This window comes from Pygocentrus nattereri, chromosome 26, assembly GCF_015220715.1.
Source record: "Pygocentrus nattereri isolate fPygNat1 chromosome 26, fPygNat1.pri, whole genome shotgun sequence".
Classification (NCBI taxonomy): Eukaryota; Metazoa; Chordata; class Actinopteri; order Characiformes; family Serrasalmidae; genus Pygocentrus; species Pygocentrus nattereri.
This window is the reverse complement of record NC_051236.1, coordinates 18,018,678-18,045,682: the sequence shown is the minus strand read 5'-3', so window position 1 is coordinate 18,045,682 and position 27,005 is coordinate 18,018,678. Positions and strand designations below refer to the sequence as shown.

The 27,005-nt window shown below is 39.8% G+C and overlaps 5 protein-coding genes across 7 annotated transcripts; 3 read left to right on the top strand and 2 right to left on the bottom strand.

Moving 5' to 3' along the window:
* Nucleotides 1–381: 381 nt before the first annotated feature.
* Nucleotides 382–10,553, top strand: ddi2 (DNA-damage inducible protein 2). Of its 2 annotated transcripts, none has more exons than XM_017719592.1 (10): nt 382–469; nt 607–819; nt 1,457–1,583; nt 1,754–1,993; nt 2,095–2,221; nt 2,973–3,100; nt 3,315–3,443; nt 4,044–4,147; nt 4,438–4,630; nt 7,098–10,553. In XM_017719592.1, exons 2-10 carry the CDS (start codon nt 682–684, stop codon nt 8,825–8,827), a joined length of 2,916 nt encoding a protein of 971 aa, XP_017575081.1. In that variant the 5' UTR covers nt 382–469; nt 607–681; the 3' UTR covers nt 8,828–10,553. The 2 variants fall into 2 exon arrangements, with proteins under 2 accessions (XP_017575081.1, XP_017575087.1); XM_017719598.2 differs by adding an exon at nt 5,554–5,604 and having other exon boundaries at nt 432–819; nt 7,098–7,234.
* A 903-nt stretch (nt 10,554–11,456) lies between these two features.
* On the top strand, nt 11,457–16,276 carry si:ch73-15b2.5 (rho guanine nucleotide exchange factor 19). Of its 2 annotated transcripts, XM_017719547.2 has the most exons (14): nt 11,458–11,614; nt 11,891–11,988; nt 12,115–12,291; nt 13,200–13,270; nt 13,368–13,624; nt 13,925–14,085; nt 14,177–14,329; nt 14,426–14,555; nt 14,683–14,757; nt 15,166–15,258; nt 15,361–15,515; nt 15,750–15,914; nt 16,020–16,072; nt 16,185–16,273. In XM_017719547.2, the coding sequence occupies exons 1-14, from the start codon at nt 11,612–11,614 to the stop codon at nt 16,190–16,192; spliced, it is 1,599 nt and encodes a 532-aa protein (XP_017575036.1). In that variant the 5' UTR covers nt 11,458–11,611; the 3' UTR covers nt 16,193–16,273. The 2 variants fall into 2 exon arrangements, with proteins under 2 accessions (XP_037390843.1, XP_017575036.1); XM_037534946.1 differs by having other exon boundaries at nt 11,457–11,614; nt 16,020–16,276.
* On the bottom strand, nt 15,969–18,230 carry tomm6 (translocase of outer mitochondrial membrane 6 homolog (yeast)). The gene is made up of 3 exons (XM_017719581.2): nt 18,104–18,230; nt 16,972–17,095; nt 15,969–16,414 (listed from the first exon to the last, which is right to left on the bottom strand). The coding sequence occupies exons 1-2, from the start codon at nt 18,202–18,204 to the stop codon at nt 16,999–17,001; spliced, it is 198 nt and encodes a 65-aa protein (XP_017575070.1). The 5' UTR covers nt 18,205–18,230; the 3' UTR covers nt 15,969–16,414; nt 16,972–16,998.
* Nucleotides 18,231–18,322: 92 nt separating this feature from the next.
* LOC108440614 (ubiquinol-cytochrome-c reductase complex assembly factor 2) lies at nt 18,323–20,694 on the top strand. Its single transcript, XM_017719570.2, has 4 exons — nt 18,323–18,605; nt 19,243–19,317; nt 19,436–19,505; nt 20,320–20,694. The coding sequence occupies exons 1-4, from the start codon at nt 18,468–18,470 to the stop codon at nt 20,427–20,429; spliced, it is 393 nt and encodes a 130-aa protein (XP_017575059.1). The 5' UTR covers nt 18,323–18,467; the 3' UTR covers nt 20,430–20,694.
* Nucleotides 20,695–20,890: 196 nt separating this feature from the next.
* Nucleotides 20,891–24,604, bottom strand: tspo (translocator protein). Its single transcript, XM_017719559.2, has 4 exons — nt 24,368–24,604; nt 22,513–22,687; nt 21,566–21,704; nt 20,891–21,328 (listed from the first exon to the last, which is right to left on the bottom strand). Exons 2-4 carry the CDS (start codon nt 22,683–22,685, stop codon nt 21,155–21,157), a joined length of 486 nt encoding a protein of 161 aa, XP_017575048.1. The 5' UTR covers nt 22,686–22,687; nt 24,368–24,604; the 3' UTR covers nt 20,891–21,154.
* Between the last annotated feature and the right edge of the window lie 2,401 nt (nt 24,605–27,005).

Below are 27,005 nucleotides of genomic sequence, written 5' to 3'. Positions count from 1 at the left end.
AAAGGTGATGAGCTGCAAAATTTATATTATTTGTATTATTTGCATGTAATACAGGTAGCAGAAATATAATGGTAAAAAGTGAAAATGAAACCAAAACAGTCAAGTCGCTAACTGGAGACAACGCAGTAGTCCGTTTTCTTTTTTCTACATTACACTAGAGATATTATTGTTTTTTAAGAAGTATGATATCGCATGCTGAAACAAATAACCTAAAACCTTGAATAAAATGCTAATGTTTTAGCCTTTAGTTGCCTGTATTATGGACAACATTTCACGGTTTCCTGCTTCACTGTACTGAGTGGTGGGCGCCACTCCTGTGATCTGTATATTACAACCACACAGAATTGATGTTACACTATTATTTAGTGATCAGCGATTCTTCGCAGATCTTCGCAGATCGCGTGGCTGAAGCGCGTCCTCTGCAGTCAGATCACGGTACTCACACCGAAAGGAACTGGAGAACCAATCTGTGAGCAGAACTGTAGATTGTGTATATTAAATTGCCGGGTTAAACGCGTGTCCATGCTTACTGTGTGGTTTGACTTGAGGTAACACCTAGAAGATTCTGGACAGCTAACATTCTCGCTCTTTCAACCACTGAATCAGTGAACGGCAGGAGGGAGAAAGGGACGCTGAGCTGCTCTTCACCGTAGCGGGCTCCACTGACTGCAGGCAGGCGCGATGCTGCTGACCGTGTTTTGCGCACCGAGGGACCGCTCCGAAACAACTTTCGCCCTAGAGGTCTCCCCGGACCTTGAACTCAGGGATTTTTTGGCTCTTTGTGAACTAGAATCAGGAATACCCGCCGGGGAGATTCAGGTAATCCGTGTCAAAAAATTGCTGGACAACAGCTAACATAGCTGACTGCCTCTAACTATCATTAACGTTAGCTAGCAGTTAGCGATACACAACGGTTAAACCTGCGTGCCATGCTATTAATAGCGTTCTAAGTAGCTAGCGCAACGTTAAAGCCACCTGAACACTTCAGCATTTTGAAGAGGTCTGTCTTCGACTTTGTGTCGTGTCGGTTTCGCTTTGTGGAGCTTTACTTAACTAGCTAGCTAGATTAGCTAACTAGTTAGCCACATGACCAGGTAAGCGAGATAAGCTAGCTAACTAGCTAATGCTAACTAACTAGTAGTGTCGTCAGCGACAGCTGGCTGTTTACCAACGGTCTGTAAACAACTGTGTGTATAAAACTAATTATTTGATATGGTTTAAATGGTCCATGGACTTCTTTAGAGTGACGTTGCTTATGACAAGTTCAGACACAAGCTCAAAAGCTTGGTGTCCAGTTGAAAGTGCTTCTGATTCTGTTATCGACATGGTCTGTTTACTTCCGTTTTGCTTCTGCTGGCTTTTGAAATAAGCCTGGACGCTGTGGCCGTTTGACATATTTGTACATGTGTATAGCTAACTTGCTGTACGTTTATTAAATCGTGTTTGTCGTCTGCAGATCTCATATGCAGAGCAACCTTTGAGAGACCTCAGCCGAACCCTGGGGAATTATGGACTAAAGGATGGAGATGTGGTGGTGTTAAGACAAGCAGAGAGAAGACCACCAGTACAGCCATCGTTCCCAGGTCTGGATTTCATTCCACATTTGTATGCGTAATTGTTTAAGTGTGAAACGTTTCACAGTATTGTAACGGAGGGAAGACTTCAGTTTAGTGATATTACTTTGGACCAGGGTTAAGTCCAAATAGAGTTTTGTGAAATATTTTGTTGGACCTCTGTTTCTGCAACTTGATAGGGCTGCCCCGCATTGATTTCAGCTCCATCGCAGTACCTGGCACCTCCTCAAACCAGCACTCCACCAGGCAACAACCAAGTGCTACTCAATCACCCCCTTCCACATCCCCTGCATCTTCTCCTCAGGGTTTGGACAACCCCACCCTGTTGCGTGATATGTTGCTCGCTAATCCACATGAGTTGTCCTTGTTGAAGGAACGTAACCCACCGCTGGCTGAAGCCCTGTTGAGTGGTGATCTTGGTGAGTGCAGAGATTGAACCACAGTCTTAATTTAAGGTGGTCAGGAAACGTACTCCCCTTTTGCCAGTGTACAAGTAATTAAACCAATTTTCCTCTCTCAGAGCGCTTCACAAAGGTGCTGTTGGAGCAGCAGCAGGATCGAGCCCGAAGGGAGCAGGAGAGAATCAAACTTCTTACTGCTGACCCCTTTGACCTGGAGGCTCAGGCCAAGATCGAGGAGGATATCAGGTATAAAACGGTTTTGAGTCTGCATGTCGCCAAGTATTCCAGCAGCTTAAGTAAATGAATTGTAAAATGGGTAAATACTGTAAAAGCCAATGCATGTAAAGTTTTGAGAAATGTGAAATTTTCATCTGAAAAACATTACCCAGTTATGTTTTTATTCCATGGTAACATAATATTCATGTAAATATTTGATGAAGAAAAATGTGTAAATACTAGTCTTGAGTAATATCTATATTGATTTACTATGTCTTGGTTATTTATTATGTTGCCTCCCTGTGAACACACATGTTTACTCCAACTTCGATATACTTTCTCTGCTATCTTTAGCATGTTGTGATTTAACTGCTTTAATGAAATCATATAAAAATCATGTAATATTACATAACCCTACACATTTTAGTGATAAAGTTTTTCACCTTTTATTTTAAAAGTTTCATTGCAAACAAAGTAAACAAATTTGTTCATAAGCTCCATATCTCCCCTAGCAGAGACTGTGGGGAATATTCTCTATCCTGGCACAACAACTTACTGATGCTCTGTGATAATTATGGATGCACTGATATGGGATTTGTGAGCAGATGCCTACATCATTGTGCATTTCTCAGTAATAATGTCTAGTATTAATTCATTGTTCTAACTGTAAAAGGGAATAAACAAATGTCATATATCATTTAGCAAGTTGTTTAAAATTAAAATCTTCCTTGCTAGTTTATCAGTTCACGTGGCTAACATGGCCATTATTTTTTTTCCCCAGGCAACATAATATTGAAGAAAACATGACCATAGCTATGGAGGAGGCTCCTGAAAGTTTTGGCCAGGTGGTCATGCTCTACATCAACTGCAAAGTCAATGGACATCCTGTCAAGGCATTTGTTGACTCAGGTAGCCTAGTTTTCTTTCACTCATTGTTTTAACTCCCTTGTTTGTGACCAATGGCTGGCTTTCTACATCCGTTGCCTAAAAGTTCTGCAGGGCAGTACACATGAATTTTAAATGTAATGACTACCTACCCTGCAGACATGCCTACACATTATAGTTATTGTACAGTCAAGCACATAATTACTGGTAATGTATAATTCTCTTTCTCTAATCTTAGGAGCCCAGATGACCATCATGAGTCAAGCCTGTGCAGAGCGTTGTAACATCATGCGTCTTGTAGACCGTCGGTGGGCAGGGATTGCTAAAGGCGTGGGCACTCAGAAGATCATTGGAAGAGTACATTTGGGTATGTCTTAGGTCTGAAAGGAGTTGCAGACCTATGATTGTAGGGTACTTTTTTGCAGTAAAGCAGGGGTTACACATTTTTGTGGATCAAGATGTCTTTTTTGTACTATTTTTAAGTAGAGAAATGTTTTGCATTTTGCTGTTTTGTGCAGAGTTGACAATATTAAACTCAAAGTGGTTAAGTAGACTGTTATGAACAGTTTAGTGTCGACTGATCAAATCAACAGGGAGATGCACAGCCAGAAACAGCTATCAAAAAAATACACTGTGAACCACTAAAAAAAAGGCAGATCAGTGTGCTTGCATTTTTTTTTTTCACCCTCCAACCTTTTTACTTTTCACCTTTGTAGACATGGGAATAAAATGGCTGCATGTTTTGACAGGAAACCACCACTAAAAAGGACAAATATTTACATGTCGTGTAGTTTATATTGGCTCATCTAGGATGTAAACTTAGTTTAACATTGTGATCCTTTTAAGAGCTTTTGAACACTACTACTACTTCTACTGTGGTTTTCCTGTTTTTTGTATTTAATGTTTTGTTGTTTTGTTCTGCGTGTGTTGAGATTACTTACGGATTTCATGTGCCTGTGTGGTCCAGCTCAGGTGCAAATTGAAGGGGACTTCTTACCTTGCTCCTTTTCTATTCTGGAAGATCAGCCTATGGACATGCTGTTAGGACTTGATATGCTGAAGAGACACCAGGTCTGCACTCACATTCAGGAATGTAACTGACTGGATTACAATACAATATTCATTATATTTATGTGTTGTCAAAAGATTCTTTGAAATGATCACATTTTCTCTATTTGTTGTTATTGACTGCTGTTTTAATTTAGGAATAAAAGTTCATGCTAATATCACAGTAACCTCTCTTTACTAATCTGAATATTGATACTAACCTCAGACCAAACATTTTTTTCCCATTTTGCCTTTTCTAATTCTACTTTTGTTGCATGTGTCATCTTATTTCTGCCTGGATCATTTTTTCCCAGTGTTCCATTGACCTTAAGAAGAGTGTGCTCCTGATTGGGACAACAGGAACAGAGACGCGCTTCCTGCCTGAAGCAGAACTGCCTGATTGTGCCAGACTGGCATATGGGCCAGAGGGGCGAGAGGATGCCCGGCCTGAGGAGATTGCAGACCGAGAGCTAGCAGAGGCACTACACAGATCCATACAGGACAGCGGTGAGCTGCATGGATAGAGACAAGTTAGCATGCACAAAATAGACACTAGAAAGACAAGTTAATGAATTGTGCATGGACACAGGGATTTTCAGTTACAGTGTCTATGACACAGGTAGGAGTATACTGCGTTAAAGAAAAATGTAATAGTTAGGAAGTTAATTTAATTAGTGTTAATTAACTAATAACTAAATTCATTATTAAGTATTAATTCATTTAAATAGAATTTTTATTATCAGTTTTTATCTGAGATTTATATTTATCAGGTGAGACAACTGTGTAGATTATTTGTTCACTGCATGAGCTGCTTAAGTTTTTTTTTTATTTACATACAGTTACTATTTTATCATTTCATTATTATTTTTGTTATGATCATCACTGAAAAGTTGTAGATCCAGTCGTGGTTATTTTTAACCAATGTTTCTGGAGTTTGCTCTGTTTGCTGTGCAGCGCTAGTAACATACCCAGCTCAACAAGTTATATACAGTATGAGGTAATGCCACTTAGTCCAGGCTCAAGCCAGCCTTTTCGCAAAATGAGAAAACCTGGCAGAATGAGATGTTATTAATGTACTGCAGAACATAGAGCGGTAACATAGGTTGTTTTACGTTGGCCCTTTGGCATAAAGTGATATTCTACAGCTCTGTGTTCTTAATCATTAACCGAAGATGATAACTAAGCTTTTTTCCTTTCCTCACTGGTTGAGATAATTTCTATGTGAGATAATATCTGACAACCAGTGATTTTAGATTAACCAGATCTACACCAGGAAACTCATGGTCAGAGCCATTTACCTCATACTGTACAACACCTTGTGAGCGTTTATAGAGCATTCACTCTCTCACTCTCTTTGGATGTGTGTTTCTCCTAAATTTCTGCTCCCCTTTGCATGCCTTGTGTGGTGTGTGTGCTCTAACCATGTGCAGGACAGCACTGATGCATATGGACAGACAGCTGGAGAGGGCTCTGCCTACCAGGTACAGCAGTCACACAAAGGAACTGAATATGCTCTGATCCATTATTTTAGTATTTCATCCACTTTCCCCATAAACATCCTAAGATAATTGTCAAGGGGGTTACATTTTTCCTGAAATACATAACCTAAATAATGTAGTTAGTGTAGGGCCAAAAGTAATTTTTAAAAAATCTTAAAAACTGGGTAATTTTTAGTTCTAGATTTGAATACATTCATTTATTACTGTTAATTAGTGATGGGCCAATAAGTCACTAAAAAAAATCAGTAAACTGGAACACAATTATTAATTTCTTTTTATTATTTAAAACTATTGTATTACAGTTGCATACAGTGTATGTTTAATAGTTTCCATTTATGCCAGAGCTGGTCAAAAGAATAGTTTGGAGAAACATGAAATTTACATGATTTTTTTGCTTCCCCAAATGCAGTCCGAGACATGTGTGGTGTAGTTTAGAACTGGAGCTGCCAGTTAAACATGACTATACAACAGCAAGGCATACACTTAGCTGGTGAATGCAGAGTGATATTAAATGTAATCATGTTAATAATTCAGAATGATAATTTACTGATGGCATGCATAATTTGCAGGATCAGGCTAACTGTCCTCTTGGTGAATCCATTTCTTCTTTCTCTTGACATTCTTGAATTCTCAATGTTAACTAAAAAGGCACATTGGACTTTATGTAAGATTTTCATTGCATTAAATCTGTAAAATAAAGACTTGTGTGAAAAGACTTCACAAGGACTAAACATTTAAAGTAATAATTAAGCATGAAAAATACTGTTGGTGTTTCCCCATGTGCCAGCACATCACTTACTGCTGCATGTGTGTATGATGTAAAACCAGGACTGGCATTTCAGATAGTGGACATACACAGTGCTCATGAGTACAAAATGTAAAAATAATGCATTTACTTATCAGTTATTGTCATTAAATCATTATCCTACACCTACTATTACTGAGGTCTAGAAATTCAACCTTGAACAATTTTCAGTTGTTTGAACGGTTTTAAACAGAAAAAATTTAATCTGATAATGACTATGAAATTCAGTTTTCTCTGGTATTAGGATTTCTGTAATTCCATAATATTTTTGTCACTTGAACCTTTTTTTCTGATTCAGACAAGCCTGCAAATTCTCCTTGCCCATATTTATATGATAAGCTGAACTCTACTGTCTGAAATGTCCCCGTTACAACAGCAAGGAACACACTTGGCTTGTGAATGCAGAGCAATATTAAATGTCATCATAGTAATGATTCAGATAGGTAATTTGTTTGTTTTTCCAGAGGACATTCTGCATGTGGCGTGTGTAATCTGCAAAAATGTCCCCTGGGATTACTGAATAAAATCTGATGTAGATTCATGCCTGTTTATAATGGCATGCATTGTTTGCAGTGCATGTGAATTTTATTGCATAGTTAACCACAGCAATATGATGCATTGAACTTCTGCCATGCATGTAGACATAATCATTATTTTGACTTCCTGATAGATACTGCAGATGGAAAAACTACCTCACCACAGTCCCCACCGCTTTCTCTTTGCGAACCTTTCAACATACCCACTAGCTCCTCAGCTTCCACAAGTCATACTCGGAGTGTTGCACTGGATCGCTCCAAGTCTGCCCCAGCCTCCACGCACCACAGCCTGCCGCAGGAGACATTGTTTAGTCCATCTCAAACCCAGGGAGAAACCAAGTCACATCCATCTGATACTCATAGCATGACTGAATACCACCCATCTTACACCCAGGATGTACCTCCATCGTCCCCACCTCAATCCTTGGCCGAGTCTTCTCAAAATCCTGTCCATGGACTGGTTGATGCCTTCAAACCTCTGTCCCAACCTGTGACTGACTCTACATTACCTAACACAGAGGCAGCAGAAGCTCTTATCCCACCTGTTTTCCCTGCTCAGGAACCACCACTGTCTAGTACTGTGTCAAAGGACAATGAAGTGACTAGCCTTGTAACTTGTGGGGAGTCTGTGAACCACTTAAATGTAGACGTTGAGGAGGATATAACCCTACAAGAGACAAAAGAACCTGAGTCACCCTTTACCAACCTAGATACAAGCTCCCAGACTAGAGATCTTTTACAGGAAGTGGACATGGCTGATTCTACTGATGCAAAAACAGTAAGTCTTGACATTCCGGATCAGCTTCAAGAAAAAGAGCAAGACAGCATTATGAAAAATGTTGCAAGCAATCAAGTTCAATCAAGACTTAACCCTGTTTCAGAGTTGACCTTTCATCATAGCCTTACAGGGCCAGCCGATTCTTCTGAGCTGCCTCTTGTCTGCTCAGAATTTGAGGAGAATACCGATGCTAGGTCTGCCTCAAAGAGTGCAGTGCCTTCAGAGAGGGACCAGCCAGAGGGAGACAGCATTCCATCTTTGGCCCAGGCCCTGAAGGAGCTTCATGAGCTTCTGATGTCCAACACTCATGCTCAGGCTAGTGGAAGGAGCTCTTCATCTACTTCTCATACCACTGCAACACAACAGGATGCTGAAAAAGGCAATGAGGTTCGCACTACAGAGGATTTTCCTAGTCTGAACCCAACTGTTGAGTCATTGTTTTCTGACACTGCCACTACCAATGAAAAAACTTTTGCCAAATCTGAACATGCTGCTCATGAAGGGGGTGGTACGTTAGACATACCCACACTAAACTCTCAAGGGCAGAAAGATGACCAGACTAATAGGGTGGCGAATATCACAGTTGAACAAGAAATGACTCAGTCTCTGTATACCCCTGGAGGAAATCATGCGGGTGGAAATGGGGAAGGAAGTGTGTCAGAGCCAGGGAAAGCATCTCCATTACAGGGTTTTTTTGAGTTCCGGGAGTCTCAGGAAAGTCAGCAAGGAAGAGGTGATGCAGAGTGGAGGACCTCAGGCACTGAACCTCCCAACTCAGCTGAACCATCTCAGCAGCGTCCCCTGTCTGTAGCAGTTGGCTCCTCAACAGACAATTCCAGCCTTGTGCCTGTAGCGCCCTCTCATCCTTCAACACAGGCCCCTGAGTTAGCTCCTCTCCCCTTTGCAAACTCCATCCAGCCTTCCGCAGTGACCTTAACAGAACAGTATCCTGCAGAGCACATCCAGAGGATACAGGCAGCGGGGTTCTCATCTAATGAGGCAGCTGAGGCACTTGACCGGGCCGGAGGTAGTGTGGAACTCGCCCTACTGGTGCTGCTGGCCAGAAAGATCACTGTGCCCACTTAGACCCATTACAGAAATGTAATGGCAGCATCAGTTCGTTTCTGAGCCTTTCTTTTTGATGCCATTTCCCCTTATTTGCTATTAGTTTTGTCCCTGAAAGTCCCTGAGTTCATATTTCTAGCTTTGGGAAAAAAACTATCTGCGATGTCTTGCAAGAATAACAGTGATGTCTGAACTTTTTCTTTTTCGCTCTTGCATGCTACCTTTTGTGAGGTTCTGAACAGTTGCTGGTTTTTATTGTTTGGTTTAAGTTGGTTTAGATAAACAGTGGACATTTCTGCATTGCCTGTCCATGAATTTAATGATAATTTTACTTGGCACATGAAAGAGGCTTTTTGCTTTGCCCGTGCAGGTGAATGAAACTGCAGATTGCTGACTTGTAGTTTTGAGATAAACACTGGTAATTTTTATTTAGTGTAGGAACAGCCTTAATTAGAATGGTCTTGAAGCTTAGTTTTGGATGATGGAAGATATTTTCATTTAAGCATCTTTTACTTCTGCTCCCAATACATTACCCTTTAACTAATATGGATACACAGAGCCAACCATATTGTTCCCTGTCATGTATGAACACAGGTTTAGCTGCATATATTTGGATGTTCTTGAGAATGCATAAAAGTATTTCGTCTATATTATGGATTTGATAAAGGTATGGATGTACAGCACACTGGTTCTGCTGTGTCAAGGTTTTACCTTTCATTACGTGGACAAATGTGCCTAATGTATTGCAGTTTAAGATGGATCTTGTGTGTAAAGGTGTTGTATTATGAAAAAGAGTGCATTTAGGGCAAGTTTCCCAGTACTAGGTTGAGTCTACACCTATGCTTAAAAAGATTTTCAGTGGTGAATCACCATGGGAATTGCAGGTTTGGCCGTACCTAGGTGTAATTAATGTCTGGGAAAATAACCTATAAACTAAAAGTGCATCCACTAACAGGAACTTCTCCTTTGTTGAACTTGCAATAATTACAGAATACTGTACCTTTCACATTAATTCTCTTTAGTTTCTATATTCTGATCATTTTCTATTTGCCAATCCTGTATAACTTGACCATTGTGGATTTTTTTTTTTATGTCTGAATTGGTTGCCTTCAGAAGCTAATAATAGATTTGTCATTTCTGACTTCATATACTATATTTAATGTTTTTATGTGACTGTTGGAAAAAAACATCCTAAAGAGTGTTTTATCAGTCAGCACGGGCTTTTCTATTATAAATTAAAAAATAAATTGCAAGAGGAAGGGGAACAGTAACATTAAGTCACAAACCTTTTGATGGGCTGTATTTTATCACCGGACATCTGTCTTTTAATTTCAGGGATTTTGCAGTATAGTCTTCAGTGCTGTTTTTCTTTCTTCAAATGTATGCATAGCACAGCTGATGAGACTTTTAAAGGTTGGAGAAATGTTTGGGATTTGGTATTGTTTTGATCCATCTGCTTTTAGAACATTCATTACATGGGATTTGGTGATTTGTATGTTCTCTTAATTCAGCATCTTTTTTTCTAGACTACAGTAACATTGTATTCAAAATTCTGGCAAGCCCTGTCTAGCTGTGTTGAGTCATGTCTACCACCTTGTGTTTTTTTTTTTTTGGTTTTTTTTTTAATTGTAGTCTCTGGGTCATGTATCAGCTGTGTTTAAAATTTTAATTATTTAGTTTCATCTTGTATACAATTTAAAAACCAAATAAAGGAAAAAAGTGATTCTTTATAATTCAAAGGTGTAAATGTGTTTCATGGTGTAGTAATTCTGCTTGAATGAATTACTTAATACTAATAATACGTCGGCCCCCTTTCACCCTGTTCTTCAAAGGTCAATACTACCATAGAGCGGGTATCGTCTGGGCGGTGGATCATTCTCAGCAGTGACACTGAGGTGTTTAAAAACTAGCATGATGTACTCGTACCAGCCCAACAAACACTAACACACCATCAGCATGTCAGTGTCACTGCAGTGCTGAGAATGATAATACTTACTCTGTGAAGGTCCTGAGCATTAAATTAAGGCCAAAGAAAAATTCTACATCAAATTCATGACGTGTTCTTGACCTGCAGAGTTGAGCACCTTTATGCTCCAGTGTGCATAGTTTCGTTTCTTACCTAAAAACAAACCCAAAGAAGAAAACATTGGTGAATGCCACAATCTTTGTGAAAACTGTGTAAGAACGAATTTCTGGAGAAGGGTTGGAGAGATCCACTGAGTGTAGCAACAAATAAGTGTGCTTCATTAAATGCATCTCCTTGTTTCTCCACTTCACTGCTATCTCGTAAGACACAACATTTCTTGTCTAACAAAGATTTTGATGCACATTTTCAATATTTCAAAATGTGTTCATCTCTCCGTTTGTGGAAACTACACTGCAGAAACAGCCTATTTTGAATTAACTGTTTTTGTGATGTCATGAAAAACCAACCTATTTGCATAAGTCCACCTATTCACCCTAAAGCAGTGTATCTCACCCATTCTTGTTAAAGTAATAACTTTTCAGCCCAGGCTGCTTTTTGAACGAGGTACAATACAAATCAGCAAATCAGAACAGGTGTCAGTTACCTATCACAGGCACGGTGTAGATCCATCTTACAGGCATAGTAACAAAACCAGCCTGTTTAATCAGTAAGGAGAGGTTGGAAAATGTGGGCCCTTTAAAGTTTTAGTGAGGGGCTGGATAGTGTCATGTCAATCAGTGAGCCACACCCGAAGAGGATTCAAGTCTTCCAGCCTTGAGCATGTACTGTCATGTCACCGTAGACTGGAGGGAAGTCGGGCTCCACTTCACGTTTAACTGATGGTAGGTCTTAATCCTGCGACCACAACAAATAAACTCATGCTGATATTGGAGTGAAACTAAATTAGCGCTAACACGACCAATAATCAGCTGCTTGCTCAGGCACGTACTGCATGCATAGACAAATGTGGTTGCTTACAATCAATCCTTTGAGAAGATAAGATAACTGTGCCCTTTATTGGAAAAAATAAGCAACAAGGACGCATTTTAAGACGCATTTGCAGTGGAGACTGTAGTGAACTCGACAGAGTTGAACTGTAACTGTTCTGTGTGTTGTAGGCCAACAGCGATGCGGTAGTCTGTGCACTCGCACAGTCCAAGATGGATGAAAGCAACGTTAAAGCAAACGCTTGTCAGACGACAGGGAGGACTTTTGGGTAGATTTTCTTTTTAACGTTGTGCTCATTTTTTCCTACTTTTAAGATCCCGTTACTGGTGAGAGTATTCTGAGTGCTGAGTAGCCTTTGTTTGAGAGCAACACCCTTGTCTTGCCTCGTTTTTAGCGCCTTTGGTGGGATTGCTGCTGCTCTCAGGTCCGTTGCCAACTCAGACTCTTGGAGTCTCGAGGGTGTTTACCTCCACGCTGCACCGCTCTTCGCTTTGGAGGACACAACTAACAAGGCCTTGACCAGTCGGCCAGACTCTCCTGCTCAGGACTGCGGACGAGATGAAGTCGAACGGTAGGATTGTTAATGGGTTTTAATGGTTTTGGTGAATATTATTAGTCCGGCAGAACTGTAATTTAAAGTCAGACCACAGATCCACTTTCATCAGCTGCAGATAAGTAACTTGATGTTTTGTGATCTGTCTTTGGTGAATGCCTCTGGAAAACAAACGTCCGAAATGTAATCTTTTACAACTCTGTGGAAATTCTTGACGAGACTTCTGTTGACAACTATGCTTGATGAATAAAAATGAAATCATTTTGACCTTTTCAACCAAATCACATGATCAAGGTCATGGTTTGTGGTCCTCATGCTTGAGAGTAAAAAGATGGCCAGACACAGTTCTGAACATGGAGAAAACCCAGCCATGTCATTTTTAGAGAGTTTGCCATTTTTAGTGATTTTGCACAAATTACATGTAACTGTATTTGGCTAGTAGTTTAAGCCAGTGGAATCTTGCATGACTACTGTTTGGGTTACATACACTATATGGACAGAAGTATTAGTATACCCCTCCTTTTGGTGAATGCCAGAACACTATGTGCCTGACTGCATTGTACCAAGTTTAAAGTTTGGTAGATGAAGAATAATGTGTATAACCTTTTCAGATGAATGGGCAAAAATGACCACAGACACCCTCCAAAACCTTGTAGAAAGTCTTCCCAGAAAAGTGGAAGCTGGTAAAGGGGAGCCCAAATTAGTCAATATTAATACCAGTGGATTTAGAATGAGATGTTATGAAAGCTCCCATGTTGGTATTGTGTAGGTATCCTACTACTTTGTCCATATAGCGTATGTATGCATGTGGGTATAACATGTAAATCTGTTAAATTTCATGTAAACATGTAATGTGAGGCTTTGGTAAAGAGAAGTTGTCTAAGTTGATAAGTGTACAATGAGAACTGAAAATCTTTGTGATTTAGGTGCACGGATGATGCACAGAAGGAAGAAGAAACCTTTCAGCTGAAGTTTGAATCGAAATACATTAACAGTTGTAAGTTTAGAATCACATTGCATACCTTAAAATACATTTGCTGTTAAATATAGCATTTTAAATGAACAAGCCATAAGCTCTCATTTCCTCTCTGTAGCTGTGCCACTGTATCAGGATTACTGGCTGAAATGCATGAGAGCAGACCTTCAGAAGGTGCAGCACAAAAGGCTGGCAAATCTTGTGATGTCGCAGTGTCTTGCTGGCCTCTCTTCTCCCCCTGCATCCAGCCCAATTTCTGTATCAAGCCCTCCAGGGCTATATGTGGCACCATACGCTTTGTGGCAGGAGCTGCCAGAAGTGAAGAGGAAACGTTTGCTGCATTCACTCACAGCCAGTGATGTTCGGCTACAAGAGGTAGATGTTGTAGAGATGATGTCAGAGTTATCCGTAATCGTCCCCAAATTACACACACGTTTATTGATGGTACGGAGTGGAAATGAGGCAAAAATTCTTGAGGATATCTTAATTATACATTGTACATTGAATCTGTTGTATTTTTAGCATCCAGTATGCTCTGTAAAATGTAACCGTTTATCATGGTTATAATAATGTTTATAGCATACCCCTTGTTGTGTGTGTGTGTGTGTGTGTGTGTGTGTGTGTGTGTGTGGTGTTGTGTTGTTTTTTTTTTTTTTTTTTGTATTTGTTGCATAGGCCATGTTTGAACTAATTTTGTCAGAAACCTCATATCAGAAGAGTTTGCATGTGGCAGTTGGGCTGTTTCAGGGCTCTGCAGAGCTGAGGAACGCATTGTCTCCTGTACAGAATCATGTTCTTTTTTCCAACCTAAAGGAGGTCTGTAGGGTCAGTGAGGGGTAAGGACAAAACGCACATCAAATTACAGTCTGCTATTTTCCCCATAGCTGTGGTATCTAAAATGACTAATTTGTAAATTGTCCTTGACAGATTTCTTCTGGACCTGGAGGCTAGGCTGGGTCAGAATGTAGTGATGTCTAAAATTGGTGACGTAGTGCTGAGTCACTTATCAGCCTTTCGTCGGGTGTATGTGCCTTATGTCACCAACATGATGTACCAGGAGGCCCTCATTGCAAAACTTTTGTTAGTTCTGTTTATCCCGTCATCCAGTTTCATCTCTCTTCATCTAAACTCAACAAATCCCTTTTTCACTTGTGTAACTTGTCCCTTTCTGTTCAGGCAGGAAAATAAAAAGTTTGTGATGGCTGTAAAGAAGCTGGAGAAGGATCCGGTATGCCAGAGACAGACACTCAAGTCCTTTCTGGTCCTTCCTTTCCAAAGAATCACACGATTAAGGCTTATTCTAGAGGTGGGCTTCCTCAAACTCAGGAATTGGAGACCTTTTAAAACTCTTGAGAAAATTGCATAACCTCTTGGGTACCTTTTGTAGATGTGCATTATTTGATGCAGCATATTTTCCTTTGTCACTGGTTCAGAACATCCTCAAAAGGGCTCATGAGTACTCCACTGATGTCACAAACCTAAAAGAAGCAATTGAAGCTGTGCGAGAGGTAAGCTTAGATATTTTGTATGGATGTCATAATGCATCCTTTACTTTATTAGCTCCCACATGAAAATACAGCATTTTTAAAATGTGCATTATTTTTATCTAATTTAGTAGTGTCTAGTCTTATCCACAAAGGGCTGGTGTGGCTGCAGGCTGTTGTTCTAATTGGGCAGGAACACACCTGATTCCACTTATTTAATCAATTGCTCTCAGTCTTCAAACAGTTGATATTGTGTGCTTTGTTGGAATGAAAACCGGCCCTTTTGTGGATAAGACTGGACACCCCAATCTAATTTCAATCAATTTATCTTTTTCCTCACCTCAAAAGCATAGCAGATAAGGTTGTTGTGAAATGGTGGTCACATTATTGTTTTAAATAAATGACGCATTAAGTTTATTCTGTGTAACATAGATAGTGGTAGAGTGCGACAGCAATGTCCAGAGAATGAAACGGACAGAGGAACTGGTTTCCTTGGAGAAGCTGGTGGACTTTGGCAATGTCAAGGTCTGAATCTTTTCCCATCCAGTTTTTCCAAGCAATGTGTATCTGTTCAATTGGTTGTAAAGTGTTTTTTGTTGTTGTTTTTCTTTTTTTTTCCACCATCAGTCAATACCTTTAGTCATAAGTGGACGTCATCTGATTCGAGCAGGAGCCTTGAAAAAGCTGACTGTCAAAAGTAATCACACCACAGGCTCCACAGTGTCACGCACAGACATCTACCTGCACCTCTTCAATGACCTTTTGCTCCTCTCCCACAAGAAGTAAGTTCTTTGCTGTATTCATTTATATACTATATGCATAGTATACTATATGCATTTGTGAGGAATTTCCTACTTTTTTTTATTTTTTTTATTCATTCTCTGGAAATCTAAGATTAAAATGGTTCACTGACTGAACTTTAGCTCAGGATTAGGTTTAATCCAAGTTGTAGGAACCTGTGCACAATGTTACAAATGTCTTCTATATGTATCATTACTTATGTATAATCACATCAGTGGACAGAGATTCAGTGTGCAGGACCACGCAATGTTCCCTGCCCATGTTCGTGTAGAGGTGTTAAATACTCGGATGTTGGGGCTGCCTCCAGAAGCCTTCCTCCTCCACCTCACCCAAAACCGCTTGAAAACCGCTACAGCTATAATACTTGCTGCAGAGACACGGTAACTGAGAGTAAACAGATTCTGAATATTTGAATAGACATTCTATATGAAACGTCATTTCAGGGCAACTTTTAATTTAAGTTCAAACTGGATATTTGCCTGCAGATTGGAAAAAGAGACATGGGTCCAGCTTTTATCTTCAAAGCAAAGCATAGCAGGTAATGCAAAAATAGATTTTCTAAAGGACAGTGCTCCAAAGATTATGGTTTCATTGTTAACACAGTTTAGTGAGTTGAACATGCATAACTTTTGTATATCCTCTTCTTTCAGGTGTGTGACTAGTCCCACTCAAGTAACTGTGAAAACCTTAACAAACCTGAAATGTATTATTTATACTTAATAAAGTTTGACACTTCCAGTAACATCAGTTGTTTTACTTGTTTAACAAAAATGTAAAGCAGTCCTCTGTAAATTTTTTTCCATTCAGTATCTACTGGTCTATTGCCATCGGTCCCCTTGTTGCAAAACTTCATTCTTGATCAGATGTCATAGTTCCCCTCCTGAGGATACAAAAAAAAATCATGAAAAAGAGAGTCATAGTATTTAGACTGAGAATCCATAAGATATCAAAAATAAGGAATCATTTCTGTGTAAAAACTGTACTGTCTCTCCGAGTCAAGGACACTAGTAGACTTCTGAAGTCGTGTAGTGATTCTTTAGGCTAGATTTAGCCTTTCAATGCATTAATAACAGGAAAATGAAATTTGTCAAAATGCCTCTGTACTCAGTGCAACACTGGAGCCAAACCACTTTTTTCTGGTGGGTTTACTTCAACTACTTAACAATGCCCACTTGCTGAACAGATAAGATGGTTAAATAGTAGCTTACTAAAGTTGGTCTAAGCTGAACAATCTGCTCAGCATTGGGTTTTTAGGCCCTCGTGTGGAGTCACGCTCCTTATTATTCAGTCATATTACTACTTCTGGATATAATCAGTACATAAGCCAGATGTAATAGGCTATTTTGAATACAAAGTTTTAATCTGTGTCTGAAAACCAGTTTTTTAGGATGCATTTTGTAATATTATCCATTTTACTAATTGACAAATAACTTTTACCTGTAAAATCTCATGGCATGGCAGGAACTATGTGACTGGCTGAGGAGACATCAGGTCAAAATCTGACAGGTTTCTTGCTACCCAAACTCCTGCTGCAAACAAGCCTATATTCACAAGAACATTCCTAGACAAAAATGAGGGAAGAATGAAACATTTATATCAAACTGAAAAAAACTATTCAATGAGCCTGAAAATGCCATGTTTACAGTTGTCATTTCTGATTTGTGTCAACATAGTAGTGCAAGCACAATCACAGCAGCTGATCCTGCTGATCCTTATTAGTGTTTCTCAGACATTCATGCTATAAATGAAGTGTTTTGGGTCAGTGTTTGTTGTGCAAGTTCAGGTATAGTGTGAAAGCCTCTGCTGAGAAGGCAGGCTTCATCAGTGATCTGATACGAAAGGAAAGACCTTTGTTAAAAAAATAGCTTGAAATAATTACTGCTAAAGGTGGAATAATCACACATTTTAACTGTACTTTTTTCCCCAAATACTAGTGATATTCGGCGGGATTTCTTACAGCAGAGACTCGTTTAGACTTTCCGCTTAAAACAACACAGAGGAGTGTAAACTGCACGTCCTGAAACGCGGTTCTGTGTGACGGCCGTTCATGCAGTTATCGTTATAATTTACTCCTTTATTTTTATTTGACCCACATGGCACTAACTAACACGGCACTAACATACAAAAGTACTGGTTGGCATGCTTACAAGTTTGTTTTAGATTAAATCAAATGAGAGCAGAGCTCACGTTTAGGGGTCTTGTATTTTGTCAGAGGTCGGACGAATGGTGACGTTTAGCTAAGGTCATCCTCGTTTGGCACTGATTGACGTTATCCTGAATATAGGCAGAGGGCTACGGTGGTTTGTTATTTGACCACAGCGCCTGGACTACTACAGGCTGGCGTTCATTAGATTTATCATACGATTTATATTAGCTAGGACCTAGTTAGCGAGCTAGCGTAGCTAACCTCCTACTGCAGTCACTTGCCGGCTAATCGCGACACACCGCGCACTAATTATACTGATCCGGGTAGCGTGACACATTCAGAACACAAACACTTTACAAAGTACACCATTTACTAAGCTACCCAGCTACCTAACGGGTGTTAACTGGCCTTAGCTCACTTTACCTTCTGAAATCGTTCCTGTCCGTGGCGAACCGACAAGCGGAGCTAATCCAGCTCAGAACTCCAGGCGACCCCGCTTCTGTTTTCTTTCCTGCTCCACTCATTTTCTGTGATTTCCTTTAAAATGTAACAAATCTTCAATGGAAACCGGTTAGCACGAACGACAAATGAAGGAACTGTTCAGAGGCATTAACCTAGCTGTGATGCGGCAAAACACGTGAAGAAATCGCTTTGCCTTCAAGCTACGGAAAGCCGGATGGGTCAACATGCGGTGAACCGGGAGCGTTACAGAAAACGATAAACGCGCCGCGCGGTGTGTCCCTGCGCGCATCCCGTACGGTGCTCCTCCTGTTCCGCCAGTCTGACCATGGCTGCCACCAGGTACCGCCGATTCCTGAAGTTATGTGAAGAATGGCCAAGAGACGAAACCAAAAAAGGCAGAGATCTGGGGACGTTTTTACGACAGAGAGTGGCCAGCGCGTTCCGAGAGGGTGAAAATACCCAGGTAATGAAATCTAACCTGAACGCTTCTGGAGGAGAAGGCACACTAGCTGACAGTGTTACAGTCACCTCTGCACAAAACTGACACCACCAGGACTTCTTCTCTACAGCAGCGCCGGTCAGCTCGCTGGCTGAGTGTGCGGGACCTGCGGCCGGAATAGCTGAGCTGAACTTACTGCTGCGTTACAGCCGTAACAGGCTGCCGGCCGCGCTGCTTGTCCTTCACTGTGTGTGCTGCTGCTGTTTAGGATGCACTAATGCTGACATGCCATATTTTCCACGAATATACACAATACTGTGCACAGTTAAAAATATGGAATGTATAATATTAAATGATCTTTTAATTTTATGCTTCAGAAATGTATCATAGTCATGCTTTGCTCGTTGTTATGGTAGAACTTGCCATGTGAGGCATCTGAAGAGTTGCTGTACTGCACATCATCTGATTGATGATAAATATGTAAATCTTGACTGGCAGCCTATGGATGAAAGGCTGTAAGTGCAATAAGATTTTTAATAGATTAATATTGTAGTGTTTTTTAAGAGTCAAAAGGAAAAAAAAGAATGAGCCAACAAGCATGTGGTGAGATAATACAACAAATGAGAAGTAATGAAATATTCTATTAAACATTTTCTTACAGATCTCAGACCCCGAAAAATGTGATCAGATGTATGAAAGTTTGGCTCGAATCAACAGCAATGTTTACAAAGAAAAGGTGAGTCTGAAGCCAGACAGGTTAATCACTTTACATTTTGTCTATATATTATATATAATATATTATACTCATATTTCGTCATGTTGATTTAAATTATCTTGGTCTGACATCTTTACAGTTTCCACGAGCAAAAGACACAAGTTTTACAGGTGTGACAGTGGAAGAGTGTCGGATGTTATTAGCAACAGGTAAGATTTAGGCTTAATCATTTTTCTTTCTTTGTTAAATATCAATGTGTCCATATCAAGCGGCACGGTGGCGCGGTGGGTCAGGCTGTCGCCTCACAGCAAGGAGGGCCTGGGTTCGATTCCCCGGCCAGGTGACCGGGGTCCTCTCTGTGTGGGCTTTGCATGTTCCTGTGTCTACGTGGGTTTCCTCTGGGTTCTCCGGTTTCCTCCCACAGTCCAAAGACATGCAGTCAGGCCAATTGGACATGGTAAATTGCCCCTAGGTGTGAGCGTGTGAGTGATTGTGTGTGTCTGTCTGTCTGCCCTGCGATGGACTGGTGACCTTTCCAGAGTGTATCCTGCCTTCCGCCCAATGACCGCTGGGATAGGCTCCAGCACCCCCCGCGACCCTGAGGGAGAAGCGGCTTAGAAAATGTGTGTGTGTGTGTGTGTGTGTGTGTGTGTGTGTGTGTGTGTGTGTGTGTGTGTGTGTGTGTGTGTGTGTATATGTGTTAAATATCAGATATTTACCAGATATCAGAGCTATACCAGAAAATGTCAGCCATGCATATTATACAGAGTACGATTAAAGTACTGTAAAGTGTAGTTGCCTGTAAACGTTACTGTGTCTGGCAGATGATAAAGATAATGCGCTACAAAAATGTATAAGGTATGAAATGAAAGTACTGCATAACACCATTTCCTATAGAATACAAGAGGGAGGAATTGGGCTTGACTATGATTACAGCAGTATTAACAAAGAACTTGATTTGAGCTATTGTAGAGGGTTGTTGTTACAAATAACTCTAGGATTATTTTGTTAAATCACTCGTAGGAAATATGCAACAGACGGATGAAGACAAGAAGGGACTGTGGAAGACTCTGATGGAGCGATTCTCTTCTAAACCGGAAGATGCATCTCCTGAGAAGCCAGAAAAGCAGTAATTTTTCACTGTAGGCTCTATTACAGCACATTTTCATTTAGAAAAAAAAAATCCTAAGTTATTGTATTAATACATCAGATATATTCTGTATATTGCCACTGTTACTGTCAGCCAACTGCATGTGCCTCATATGCAGTGTAACTCTGAAAATTGTATACAATATTTAATGTAATTTGTGTCTGTGTCTTACAAACCATTAAAACTATACTGTATTAAAATCATTAAAAAAACCTTTGGCTAAGAATATATTAAATGCTCACAATTTATCAGGAAATGTACATATTTAATGAAGGGTTCTCATGAACCAAGGCTATATTGATACTGTTAATGATTACTGTTAATATTTTACTGTTACTTATTTTAGTGAGCACTCAGTTTTCAGTCTCAGAATTTGCAATCATAAAGAACTGCAAAAATACACAATTATAGATTATAAATGTGTGGAAGTGAGTGATGTTAACGTTGAGGTTTAATAGATTTTTATTGAGAAGAATTACATGGTGTCAATAAAATGTTATTTTGATACAAAATGTGCATACAAGCATGCAAAACCTTATACAAAATAGCTAATTTTCACACTTGTTAAATGTCAGTTGCTAAGCAGATAAAGTGTCACAAATCACATGAATATGCACTTGAATATGATCAAAGGCAGATTTCTGGCATCTTTTGTGGAAAGTTATAACCTGTTAATTGTGTTTGCTGTTTGTGTCATTTTTGTCCACTCTAGTCTTTTTTAGTCTCAGGGTTGTCCCTCCAGATACAGTAGTTGAGGGAGGTGGCCAAACAGAGCCAGGCTAGATAAGGAGCCATGAGCAGCGTAGCAGTGCGGCTCACTGGGTACCAGGACACCATGGTGCCGGCCACCGTACCCGTAAGCATAACTAGCTCTATGAGGGCCTGCAGGGAGAAGAGTACAGAAATGTCAAGCATAATACATTGTAATGACTAATCATTTGCTTCTTCTGAATTGAATCACAGTGTTTTAGTTAGTAGTTTTTATTACAGCATGCAGTGCCACTCAGTAGCTCCATACACTACAAAGTGCAAACAGAGTACTGCAATATTATGACTGTAATAAAGATATGTGGCATGATCGCTTCTCTTCATGTAGCTAAGAAAGGCATGCACTCTCACCAGTTTGATCTTGTGTGCCCCAAAAAATATGGGGGTCCAGGCCCAATTCAGTGCCAGCTGCAGGCCGTAAAGCCCCAGTGGGACCAGAGCATCCTCTGTGAAGCCTCCCAGTTCCTTCCACACCAGGTATGAACCATACCTAAAACAATGGTTTCAGAAAAACACATTAATTAAAGGGGAGCAAAAGTTAAGTAAGATCACAAAAATGACTGTAGAGATTCAGGATAGATTTTGCAAAAACATAAAACATTTACATTCAAGGTTTGCAAGAAGTCTGGCATTAATTTACTTGAACCTATTTCCATGATATGGAATGCAGCAGTAAACAAACTGAAACATATACAGTCTATGCTAAAGTTTTGTGCCTCTGGTCAAGTTACATTTTGTTGAGTTTCCAAATGAAGATAAGCTCACATCCTCAATTGAGAACACATTTTAATGCACAATTTTATTTAGTGTTTCTTTGCTGAATTTAACATTTTTAAAAATTCCCCTGTAGAGGATATATTAACTTATTTTCACTTAGAAAATCAACATGTTATTTAACCAGGGGTGTCCAAACTTTTGCAAATGACTATATGAGCACTAGTATGATTTTCTGTCTAAAGTTGTACTATATGACTGTTTTGGCATAGCTAATAAAGCAGGGTTTAAGAAAAACTGCTCCAAAATCCAGTGAAGTATATTTTATTTGTTCAGTTAAATACTAAATGCCAATTAAAATATATAATGAAACATCTATTTAATGTCATGATAACGTGGATGGGAATTCAGGGTCAATTCTTATCCTGAGGACTTGATACAAACCAGAAATATCAGGTAATCCCTTAAATGGCCAGGGCCAACCAAAGTTTTGTTATACACTTTTTTAACTGAAGAATAGCTCAGCCAGTTTGAACTGATTTTAAGAAGTTAGCATAATTGGCTTCACCCTGACATATACTAACCCCATTCCAGTGTAGAGAGATGTCCACACCACTGGAAAAGCAGCATTAGGTGGCCTCCATGATGGCTTGTTAAGCGAAGCATACCACGTCTTCACCTCTTTTCTTGTGATGAAACCTCCGTAGATCCCACCAACATGTGGTAGGGCAGTAAAACTCAACAATGGAATCCACATGTCTACAACAGAGAAAGACCCAGAAACATCTCTTCAAGTGTCCGTCACTGAAATCCTCTTAAGAGAATTTTTTTAACAAAAAAGGCTGCATGAGATATGTGCTCCCCTGCATCCACTAAACGTAATTAATTAATACCTGATCCAGTCACAGTCTTTGGGAGCAATTTTTAGGTGGACTAAAGCCTAGTCCACATTGGTATTTTTTTAAAACATAGCTTTTTCTATACGTTCTGGCATTTTTGGTTACATGCAAACATTTTGTCTGCATTTTAGGTCACTGAAGACGGAGCGTTTTGAAAACCCCTTCCAGGGTGAAGATATTCAGAAACTCTGAATTTCGGAATTGTCGCGTAGATAAGGACTAACTGAATAGCAAAGCATTGCCCTATTAAAAAGGGTCACCTGACATTTATGTGTGTCATATACCAGGTAACTGAGACTGAAGTGCAGCAGGAGACAGCTGGATAAAACAACCAATTCATTTAAATGGCTCTTAGTTCACACTTCATTAAGCAATGGATGTAAACAGTCTTGACATCTGATGGCTCCCATGGATTGTACTTTTTTGCTGTACTACATCTTGCTCAAGTTTGAGTTGGGTAATTTATGATAGAGCAGGGAAAATGCTAAAACGTGCACTATGCTCTGTTTTCCTAAACTGGAATCAAAGACCATGATCTTCGTATCTTCATGGTATGAGGTTGTTCTATAGAATGATAGTAAATACAGCTTCACCAAACTGTCAACCCATTCACAGACACCACGGGACCATGCCACTTGTTCATATGTCCTATTCAGATGCTGTGTTTGGGTTTCAGAGGTACAGTCATCTCTTATATACACTCACAGGGAAAATAAGGTCCACTATTTTTTTCTCTGCATACCAACAGCCTTTTGCCAACTCCCCAGCCCAACCCAAATCCTTATCTTAACCAGTATATGAAAACTTGTCAACGGTCTGTGACCTGCCCAGTGTCAACAAAGAGTGAGAAACAGTATTAAAATATATTATGAAAACTGGGAGTGCTACATATTAAATGCAGAAACATATAAAGACACGTTTATCTGTAGCCTGAAGACTTCATATTTCTGTTAAGTCAGTGACCCTTGGGGCAAGGACTGCTTACACGGTTAGGGGTAAATGCTTCTCCCTAGCTTGGTGCATTACTTTCTAGCTAGCATTTTAGTTACTTTACCTCCAGATATATTCGTTTAGCTTGCATGGTTTACAAGTTCAATGAGTTTATTTCACGAAACATCTCACATTAAAATATCTACACTACTGTGGAGCAAGAGGAAGGCATGGCTGTATGCTGGAAAGCTGAATGTATTTATGTTACAAGAAAACGATGAGACACATAAGGAGGCTCGTCTGATCCACAGCGTTGCCCTTGCGGAGCTGAGACGCTCGGGGAAAACTTCGATCGTGTTAAAACGAGATCAACTATCAAATCTGCTAAGAAACGCGTATCTTCTCCTGTATTGTAAACGTTCCGTGTAGGAAGGTCAACCCTTGCAGTGCCGCGTTTTGCCAAGTTACATCACGTCTGTGTGTCGTTACTGTGAGAGCTGCTTTCTCAGGCGAGCTAGCTTGTAAGCATGTTAGCAGTCCGCGCATACAGAGTATATATTCGTTGTGACATATGTTTTGTTGCATTTTTCAGTTTTGTTTGTCGTCTTACCTTTATGTGACAAATTCGAGTCCCCAGCAAAAGGTTAGGGTGCCCTCACGACCGCAATGACGTTGGAGTCCTCCTGAGCTTTTAGATAACAGTGCAGTGGGCGTGTAAGAATTTACGAAACGAGCCGCCATAGCCGTTGAGTTTCGTAACCGCAGAAGTGACCGGTGGTGTTTTCTAGTCTGGTGTAATATGGTGTGTCTGCTGTAAGGCGGAGTGTTGAGAGAGTTCATCTAGGAGCTGTTGGTGCTACCGCGGAGTCGACGCTGCGTTTGTGTAGTGCGCTATTCTCTGAGGCGTGCAGCTCCGCTGATCGTTAAACCATACGGCGCGTTCGCGTAGCGCAGCTGCACGCCAGTCCGGGGCTTTTGTGCTTCAGTGTAAATTTTGAAGATCTGCGAAAATACGCAGACCGTCGTTTCTCTAGGTTATTGATTGCTGTTTGTGAACTGTAGATCCCAGGCTGCGCACACAGTACTCGGATGTAACCTACTTCATGAATGACAGTTTCACAGTTGAAGAGAGTGAGTTTAAACTTAGTGTTGTAAGATGAGCCTCCTCCTGAGTTAAAGTGAATATCTGTTTCAAACTGTGTTCTGATTACTACTGTGTTCTGATTACTACTTCCTTCTTTCTGAAGGTTATCACTTATTTGTCTTCTTTATTTTTTATTGCACGTTTTCTTGTCTGCCCCCCCCCCCCCCCCCCCCCCCCCGTCTGTCCCACGTGCTGTCTAAACTCTTCATAAACCCCTTATATTTTGTGTGAAACACTTTGTGACAGGTGCTGTATAAATAAACCTAAATGTATTTGGTTTGAGTAAACAGGTATATGACCGGTGTAATACATAAACTAAAAAACATGCTTTATTTTCTTTATCTGGTATAAGGGTTGCCAGATTCCTCTGACCAGTCACCCTTCTGGAGTTGACTGGCCTGCTTCCTCTGCAGGGTGTAGTAGCACCTTCACCTACTTTTGTTAAAAAGTCTTTCCAGAGCAGCAACTTTTAATGAACTTACACAATACAGTGTACATTTCTCATAAGCCTCGGCTACTTTATTTAATCAGACCGTCACTTTATACTAACAAGGATAAAGTGAAAGCTCTGAATTTGTAATGCTCGATATGTGCAAGAGTTAAATAAATGATCATTTTACCATATGGAATATTGCAATTGTTCCCAACCTGTTTCTGATGGTTCACATTTTTTTCTCCAAGCCAACTAGCAACACACAGGAGTGATGACTGTCTGAGGGGCCCTGAGGACCAGGTTGGGAACCACTGAAAAAATGTATAATAGGAACAAGAATAAGGTCGAAAAAGGGATTAACTTTCATTTACCAGGAAATGGAGATACTTATTAGAAATCTAGTGGCAGCAATGTGTTCATTTGTTTGAATTATGTTTAATTATGCTTTAATAAGACTACAATGCAAACTGAGTTATTCTTAAGATGCAGAAGTGTATCATAGAAATTTGGACCTACCAGTGGTTTAAAAATTTTTAAAAAATGTTTACCCAATGTTTAAAAATGGTACAAAATGATCTGCAGTCTAGTCTGACTGCCAACAAAAGTATGTTAGTAATGCTTGTTTTCAGCAATCTAGTTTGGTCACTTTCCGCATGCTGGTATATAGCTGTTTAACTGCTTCAGTTTGTGTGAGCAATGCTGTGTGAAAAAAAATATAAATCCCAATTTCAAATTATTCAGCAAATAATGCAGAAGTTTATGAATAGTGTTCCTCAATGAGCAACTGCAAGGAGATATTTTACCCTCTACAGTGCATAATTTCATCAAAAGATTAAAGGAATTTGGGCAAGGTGGAAAACTACAACTGAATGTGCGTGGCCTTCAATTCCTCAGACTACACTGCAAGAACCAGCAAACCTCTCTGATGGATGTCACATGTGGGCTAAGGAATACTTTGACAACTACTGTTAATAAACACAAAAGTCTGTTTTATGCACAGCATAAGGCATACTATGTCATCAACATCCAAAACACTTAATATAAAATGAAAATTCATTAAAAACACAAACAGATCCCTGACTTAGTTGGAATGTGCTTTTATTTTAATTTTAAATCTTTCTTTTGAATATCTCCTACAGCTTATTGTGAGATGTCTACACTAAAAGGTATAACCTCTCAGAAGTTTTGAGACATTGAACTTCAATAAAGAAAAGCAAAAAAAGGTATACTATCGTTTGCTCTTCCCTTGCACACAATAACCACTGGCACCAGGAATCTTCCAAAAAAGAATGACTTGGAATACAATCTCTTTACAGTAACGTGCATTAACATCAGTAACGTCCAGGGTCAAAAAGTACCGAAATCTTACTTAAGAATAAATATGTAAATGAAAGTCAAAAAGAAGTGTCTACATTTAAACTTATCCAAGTGTGTAATATATATATATATATATATATTATATATATATATATATATATATATATTATTTTCAGAGGACAGTAAATCTATACTGCTATACAAGCTGCACACTGACTACCAAGTTATATCCAAGTTTCATTTCTATACTGTTGTCCCATGAAAATATATAATACAATATTTGCAGAAATGTGAGGGGTGTACTCACTTTTGTGAGATACTGTGTGTGTGTGTGTGTGTGTGTGTGTGTGTGTG